Source organism: Bubalus kerabau, chromosome 11 (assembly GCF_029407905.1).
Source record: "Bubalus kerabau isolate K-KA32 ecotype Philippines breed swamp buffalo chromosome 11, PCC_UOA_SB_1v2, whole genome shotgun sequence".
In the NCBI taxonomy this organism is placed as follows: Eukaryota; Metazoa; Chordata; class Mammalia; order Artiodactyla; family Bovidae; genus Bubalus; species Bubalus kerabau.
Genome location: NC_073634.1, coordinates 101600418 through 101608022, shown reverse-complemented (window position 1 = coordinate 101608022; position 7605 = coordinate 101600418). Strand labels below are relative to the sequence as shown.

At 59.1% G+C, this 7605-nt stretch overlaps 1 protein-coding gene across 2 annotated transcripts; it reads right to left on the bottom strand.

Moving 5' to 3' along the window:
* Positions 1 to 1626: 1626 nt before the first annotated feature.
* Positions 1627 to 5640, bottom strand: LCN2 (lipocalin 2). 2 transcript variants are annotated; one of them, XM_055541275.1, is made up of 7 exons: positions 5464 to 5640; positions 4797 to 4933; positions 3324 to 3403; positions 3000 to 3119; positions 2672 to 2773; positions 1930 to 1959; positions 1627 to 1762 (listed from the first exon to the last, which is right to left on the bottom strand). In XM_055541275.1, exons 1-6 carry the CDS (start codon positions 5599 to 5601, stop codon positions 1937 to 1939), a joined length of 600 nt encoding a protein of 199 aa, XP_055397250.1. In that variant the 5' UTR covers positions 5602 to 5640; the 3' UTR covers positions 1627 to 1762; positions 1930 to 1936. The 2 variants fall into 2 exon arrangements, with proteins under 2 accessions (XP_055397250.1, XP_055397249.1); XM_055541274.1 differs by having other exon boundaries at positions 1631 to 1803.
* Positions 5641 to 7605: the final 1965 nt, after the last annotated feature.

Genomic DNA, 7605 nt, shown 5'->3' with positions numbered 1-7605 from the left:
GAAGCTGGACTCCATGGAGAACTGGGCATGGCCCCCACCATAGTATTCAAGGAGTGGCCTTTCTTCTGGACCTGAGTGTATGCCTGGGGCCTGGGGCTAGAGATCTGGGAAGAGGGAGGCAGGTGGGAGGAAAGGAGAGGAGAGCCCAGCCAAAGCCTCACCCCCAGGCAGCTGAGTGAGGGTGGGAGGATGGGGAGCTGGGTAGTGCAGGTGATGAAGCCAAGTACCTGGCAGGCCCCTTCTCTACTCCCAGAAGCCAAAGCGAACCTGGACCCTGCCCACGCCACTCCTGTGGTCAAGGTCCACAAACCAGACCACAGGACAATGCAGCCGCTACCCCAGCCAGCCTCGATCAGAGGTGGGGACCTGTCTCTAGGGTCCCCGTTCATCTCTCACTCCCCATCTCACAAAGTCTGTCATCATTCTGTCCCAAGCCCAGTGTGGCAGGCTGAATAATAGTCCCCAAAGACAACTGGGTCCTAGTCCTTGGACCTCTAGAGTCCCTTAAACAGCACGGAGATCAAATCAGTCAATCCTAAAGGAAATCAACCCTGAATATTCATTGGAAGGACTGATGCTGAAACTAAAGCTCCAATGCTTTGGCCACCTGATACAAAGTGCCAACTCATTAGAAAACACCCTGATGAAGGGGCCTTTGCAGAGGTGACGACCTTAAGAATTTGAGAAAGAGCTTATCCAGGATTATCACAGTTTCAAAAGGTGACTGGGTAGGTGTGCAAGTCTGAGGGTGGAGAAGCCTGGGTTTCTTCAGAAGCCTGCCTCTCCAGCCTCTGATCTTGCAACTGGAAGAAGAGGCAGGGAGGGGATTCCTGATGCCAATAAGGAGGGGTTCCAGCTCCAGCTTATGGGTGAACAAGGGCTTGTCAGGCCCAGCCAAGTGGTGGGTGCAGGCCTGGAGCCCTTGAGTCTTTAGAATCTGGATTCCTGGTGGCGTATTCGCCTCCCTGTCGCCCCCAGCTCTGCCCCTGGTGGTCTGGAGGTCATTATGGAGGGGAGGTGTGGGTGAGGACAGGATGCTCAATGGGCTCAGCATGGTCACAGCCACCCACCAGTGGGAGCCAGAGAGTGATCCCTGGGCCAACCAGGGGCAGGGAGGTTTGGCTATCAGAGGGGCAGGGGACCATGCCTGGAGACCTTCCTTCCCCTGGCACAGCCTCAGGCTGGACGTGCCTCTGCCCCACCGACTGTGCACCCCTCCTGGCCTAGCTGCCATCTTCCAGCATCCACAGGGGTCCTGAGGAAGTTGGGGGGTGACAGCACCTCAGCCCTTGCAGCCCCCCTCCAGCTCCCCAGCCCTGGCTGAGCCTCTGCGGTGATGCCTATTGCAGGTGGCCGAATGTGGAAATGAGCTGTGGCCCCTTCAGTGTTTCTGCTGGGCCAGTCACTCCTTGAAGTCAGGGTCATGTGAGGCCTGCTGCTGGCCTGGGGTGGGGGGCTAGGAATGGTCCAGCCAAAGCTGGCCATGGGTCCTGGGGCCACCGTCTCTTGTGAGGACCCCAGGGGCTCCGGGAGCCATGCCAATGTGAGCCCACCCTTTGCCTGTCGTCCTCCCATTGGCCCAGGAATCCAGGAACACAGAGTCAAGCAGCACAGACTGGGGACAGGGCACGTGTTTATTTAGCAGGCAAGGCAGGGCTGCATCTTCGGGGCTGCAGGACCCAGAGAAGGGTCTCTGGGCTCTCTCCTGTCACTGGTGTCCAGGCTGGTGCGGGGGTTAACTGGGTGCTGTGCCGGGCAAAGGCTGGCGTGAGGGGGGTGGGAGCAAAGAGAGACAGGAGGCACCTGAGAGGGAGACGGGAAAGTAGAGACAGCAACTGTCCTGGGTGGGGGGCGCAGAGGTAGTTTGAGACCCCGGGCCCACTGCACCCCCCTGGCTCCCATCCTCCTCCAGTCCCCAGCCATACTCACTGCAGGCTCACTGGTCATCGATGCACCGGTCTGTGGGGGAGAGAGTCTGTCAGAATGTGCAGGTGTGTGTGTGTGACTTCTGCCCACTGGGACGCCTGCCCTGCCCCTGGGCACCCCAGGCCCTAGCCTGGCCCAGCAACTGCAGATCTGGGGGATGGGAGCAGGGGTTTGGGAGGAAGGCCTGAGGATGAGCAGCTCGGGGGGACCCCGTTCTCCAGAGCAGGCCAGTGAGGCCCTGCCACACATCTGCTCGGGCACCAGGCTGCCGCCTGTTTACCTGCTGAGCCCTGGCAGTCTCCCAGCTCTGGGGGGCTGCTGGCTCCCTGGGCGGCTGGCTGGAGCCCCCTGCCCAGGCAAGGCCGCCTGAAGACAAGGCTGCCTTTTAAGTCAGTGGTGAGCAGGCCTCAAGGGAGGAGGAAAGGGACCCCAGACAAGAGGGAGGGAGGAGGAAGTGGCCAGATGGTGAGGGCCTGGGTTGTAGGGGGAAGGGGCCCTGGGGCTGAGAGACTGGGAAAATGTGGACCTGGGCCTGAAATCCTCATCTGTCAAGGAGGAACACTTGGGGCCCAGATCCCTGGGTCCCCCACAGATCCCTGGGTTGGGGTAGGGTCTTCCTGACCCAGAGTGGCTCCCAGGGAGGGGCTTCAGTGACTGAGCAGAGGGCCAGGCCCCTCCTCCGCCCCCCTTTCCCCGGGAGGTGGGGGGACAGCAGCAGGCCTGGACAGTCCGCACTGGCCATTACCAATCGGGACAGTGAAGACGATGTGGTCATCGGTGAGGCCCAGGGACTTGGCGAAGTTGATGAAGTTTTCCCTCACTTCAGGGGTCAGCTCCTTGGTCCTCCCTGTGGTCAAGGTGGCCGGCGAGTGGCCAGCAAACACTCTATAAACATTGCTGAACATATGAACAAGGCCTCTGACCCCTTCCTCATGGAGGGTCTGCAGAAGGGCCTCCCTCCCTGGACTCCTGCAGGGGCTTGGAGCTGAACTGGAGAGGACCTCTCCTGAACCAGAGAGGACCTGGGGGGCTAGGTGGGGGTGGGTCCCCAGGGTCACAAGGGAAGGACCCACCATAAAGGGTGGTCTTGAAGTACGTCTTTTTCCTTTGAACCTTCTTGAAGTACACTATGGCAAACTGGTTGTAGTCGGTGTTCACCACCCGCACGGTGTAGCTCCTTATCCCCCGGTAGCCTGCGGGGAAGATGGGAAGGACAGGGAGGGGTCAGCCCTCCCTGGGAGGAGGGAGCTGCTTTGTTCCCCACCTGTCTACAGGGGCTCTCCACGCCGAACAGCATCTGTGTGGAGGGGTGGGCAGGTCTGTGCCCCTTCTAGGAGGACCCTGCCCCCCCACCTCCTGGAAGCCCAACCCCAGGGCCCACCTCCCTCAGGACTCACTCCTAATATTGCCCAGGGTGAACTGGCCAGGCTGGGAGCTTGGGACAAAAGTTCTGATCCGGTAGTCACAGAGGTCATCCCTGTGGGCGAGAGATGGGTAAGTGAGGGCAGAGGGGACAGGGGCTTGCGCTCCTGGCGCTAGACATGGTGGGGGCCAGGGTTGCAGCTGGAGGAGCTGGGATTCTGACGCCCCTGGTCTGGCCCAGCCCAAGACAGCCCATCCCCCACCACAGCAGGAGGTCCCCTCCCCACCAGCTCAGATGGGCCTCTGAGCCTACCCATGTGTGTCCCTGCCTGGTCTGCCCTGGGCCACCTGACCCTGCTCAGGTCCTCCCTTTAGCACCCACTGTCCTTTCCTCTTCAGGGCTGTGTCCCCTTGGTGGTCTTCCCTACCCCCACCCCATTCCTCAGGCATTTATCCCCTACTCCTATCTTCCCTCTGCTGCTTCTCCTGGGGGACTCACCCTCCAAGATTGCAGTCTGTTCCATGCCAAGGACTCCTCTAGCTCCTGGATCAACCCTGACCTGAGTTCCACCCTCTCCCCTGGTATTTCAGAGCGTATCTCCCCAAACCCATTCTCCCTCTGCTTCTTGCTGCACACATGCTCCAGCCTCAGTCTCCCTGGGTGCCAGAGGGGCTGGGTGTTCCTTGGCAGCCACCTTTTCTCTCTCCACCACACCCAGAGGGACCCTGCTCAGACCCACTCCTCCCCAGATCACTTCTGCGCTGGTGTCTGAGGACCCTGGCAGCGTGCGGGCTGCCCCCGCTGCCAAGCCACTCATCAGCTCCTGCTGGGTAGCTGGATGATGACTTGCTGCTTCCTGAAAGAGTGCTTCCCTCTGACTCAGAGTCCACCAGCTCATGCTATGGATGCTCTGTGCCTCCTTCCAAGGCAGAGTGGCTCCTTCAAGGCCCAGTTCTGGAGCCTACCTCCCTGTAAACACTCGATGAAGACTTGGGTAGGTCTCCAGGCTGGATTCAGGGACCCTCTTCTCCATCCAGGAGACCCCTGCTCTCTGTGTCTTGTTTCCTGATGCCTGTGTCCATGTCTGCACTGAAATGACCAATAAATGTTGATCTGATGAAGGAAGAGGGCTTCCCTGGTGGCTCAGCGGTAAAGAATCCACCTGCCAATGCAGGAGATGCGGGTTTGATCCTTGGACTGGGAAGATCCCCTGAAGAAGGACGTGGCAACCCACTCCAGTATTCTTGTCTGGATAATCTCATGGACAGAGGAGCCTGGAGGGCTACAGTTCAAGGGGTCGCAAAGAGCCAGGCACTACGTAGCGACTAAATAACAATAATGCAGGAAGAAATGAACAAATATTAATATCTGAATCCACTGCTGAGCAGAAGGATGAGTGACTGCCTCTCCTCTGGTCAGCCCTTGACTGTGACATGAATCTGCCTCTAGACACTCAAGCAGCCCCTCGAGTCTCCCCCACTTTCCCCAAGGACGTGACAGCTCTCACCTTAACAGGATGGAGGTGACGTTGTAGCTGCCATCTTCCTTCAGCTCGTAGTTGGAGGTGTACATCTTAAGCGGGTCTTGCTCGTCCTTCTTAATTGCATTCCCCGCCACGCCTACGGTGTACCACTTCCCTTGGAACTGTAATAGGGGGGCTGTAATAGGCGGAACCTACAAACCACCCTAGGGCCCCTCTACAGCACTGTCCCTGCAGGAACCCCTGGCAGCTTGCCCCCAAGCCAGGAGCCCCTCTCACTGAGCAGCAGGCCTGGGACTGGGCATTCAGTTCCTGGATTGGTGAAGCCAGTGGGAGCTGGGGGAGGCCAGGCCAGGAGGGAGCCCTGAGGATGGTAGGGATGGGGTGTCCTCCCTGGGCCTCAGTTTCCTCCTCATGCAGAGGACTGAAGGTGTTCCCGTCATCCACTCACTACAGAGATGATGGGAGAGAGTGTGGACCTAGAGAAGGTCTGTCCAGGCGATCTTGCCAGCAAGGTCAGGGTCAATGTGGGGCCATGGAGCCTGGCTTCCATCAGAGGGCCAGAGGGCAGGCTGAGCTGAATGAAGCCTGGGCATCCTGCCCTTGCAGGTTCGCTAAGACCCTTCACCTCCCATCCCCTCTGCTCACACGCTTCCCTGCCCGCCCCCTGCTGCTGTCCCTCCGGGGCCCTTACCTGGTCAGCCTGGAAGTTGGGCTGCAGCGGGATCCTGGACAGAGGTGGGGCCCGCAGCAGTCTGGGGGAGGAACTCCGGGCCTGGGTATGCAGGGCCCCCAGCAGGGTGAAGCCCAGCCACAGGAGACCTACGGACATGGTTTCGGGGCAGAGGAGGCCGGCGGTCCAGGCAGCAGCTAAAGGAGGAAGCGAGTGAGCAGGCTCCCTGGGGGGACCCTATTTATGGCCCATCTGACCCGTGGCCCACCCCAGGGTGGAGTGATTCAAATTTTGCCAAATCCCGGAAGGGTGAGGCAACTGCCAGCACTCCTGCTGAAACACCTGGCAAGATTTCTGCCTCTTTCCCCGCTGGTCAGGATTGGGCAAGACCAGGGGCAGAAGGCCAAGGGGTGGGGAGGGGACCTTCCCCGGAGCTCCGCAACTTCTGGCAGGGACAAGGGCTCCCTGCACACCCGCTCTGTGCCCCTTCCCTTCACTCTGCTTGGCTCTGTCCATGGTTGGTGGTCCCCGATCCAGACGAGCTGTCATCTCTGGCTTCCAGGAGGCCCAGCTCAGCCCTAGCCCAAGTTGGGGTATGTGTGATGAGACTCCTGCTTCCAACCCCCCAGTGAAAATAGAGAATTACTCACCCTCGTAGCCCATGTAGTCAATTAGGCCTGGTTCTCAGAAGGGACAAGGAAGAGTGGGGCAGCTGAGAGAATTCTGACCAGGAAGGACAGAGTGTGCGGTGTGAGCCCTGAGCTCTTGGAGCCCAGATCCTGCCCGCTGACCCCCCACCCAGGGAGCCCCACACCAGGCCAGAGGCTGAAGGACACGCGTCTTCCTCGAGTCGGCCCTTCTTCTCCTCCAGCCCCTAAAGGACTTGGCCCCTGCTGTGGGTCCAGTAGATGAGACCCCCAAGCTGGACACCAGAGCCCCACATGTGGATGCTCAGCAAAGCAGAGCGTGGATGGTACAGCAGTCCAGGCACCATGCTGCTGGGGGTGGGGACAGCACAGGGTGAGTTTCTGCACTGAGTATGGGGGCGGGGGGCTGGGGCCTGAGGGCAGGCTAGCCACTGGGCTGCTCCGGACACCAAGTGCTTTGAGTCACAGGGAGTGCAAGGACTTGGTCTTGTCTTTTTATTTTGGTTAAGATTTTTTTTTTAAGGTGGACCATTTTTAGTCTTTAAAGTCTGTATTGTAACAAACAGTCACTTGTTACAATACTGCTTCTGGTTTATGTTTTGACTTTTTGGCTGAGAGAGGCATGCGGCACATGGGATTCTAGCTCTCCAACCAGGGATCGAACCCCCACCCTCTGCTTTAGAAGGTGAAGATTTTTTTTTTTTCATTTTGGCCACACTGGGTCTTCTTGCTGCTCAGGGACTTTCTCTAGTTGTAGTTAGCGGGGGCTTCTCTTTAGCTCTTTCTGTCACAGTGGCTTTCCTTGTTGCAGAGTGCGGGCTCACAGGCTTCAGAGAGCAGGCTCAGAAGTTGTGGCGCTTCAGCTTGGTTTGGTTGCCCTGTGGCATGTGGGATCTTCCCGGACCAGGGATGGGACCTGTGTCGTCCCCTGCCTTGGCAGGCAGATTCTTAACCATGGGACCACCGAGGAACCTGGAAGGTGAAGTCTTAACCATTGGACCGCCAGGGAAGTCCCCTCAGCCTTGTCTTTGAGACGTCATTGAAGCCATGTGCAGTCTCTGGCCTGGGACCCCAGAAATATCCCTGCCATGGCTGATCCCAGCTTTGTCCTTAGAGGGAGGCAGTTTCCTTCCTGGGGGCCTGGCCATCCTTGGGAGGCAGTGGCAAGTTCCAGCCCCTGGGCAGAGTCACCCATATTGCTCACCGTGAGGGCCAAGGCTGTCTAGAGGCCTGATCTGTGGCTGAAACTGAGGGTCCGCTGGCCCCAAATGAGACTGACAGGGGCCTCATTGACTCTTCCCACCTGCTGCTTGGGCACCAGCTCCCCCGACCTCGGCTCTGGGGTGCCAGGCCCCGAGGGAAGAGGCTTTGGAGGGGTCCTGAGCTGGTGGGTGGCTTGTATCTTCCTGAGGCAGAGAGGCCCCCACAGGACCCCTGCCCCTCAGGCCCTGCCCTGTCCGGTGGTGAAAGCACAGGAAGGAGAGATGAGCAAAGCTTCTTCAGGATGTTACCACCG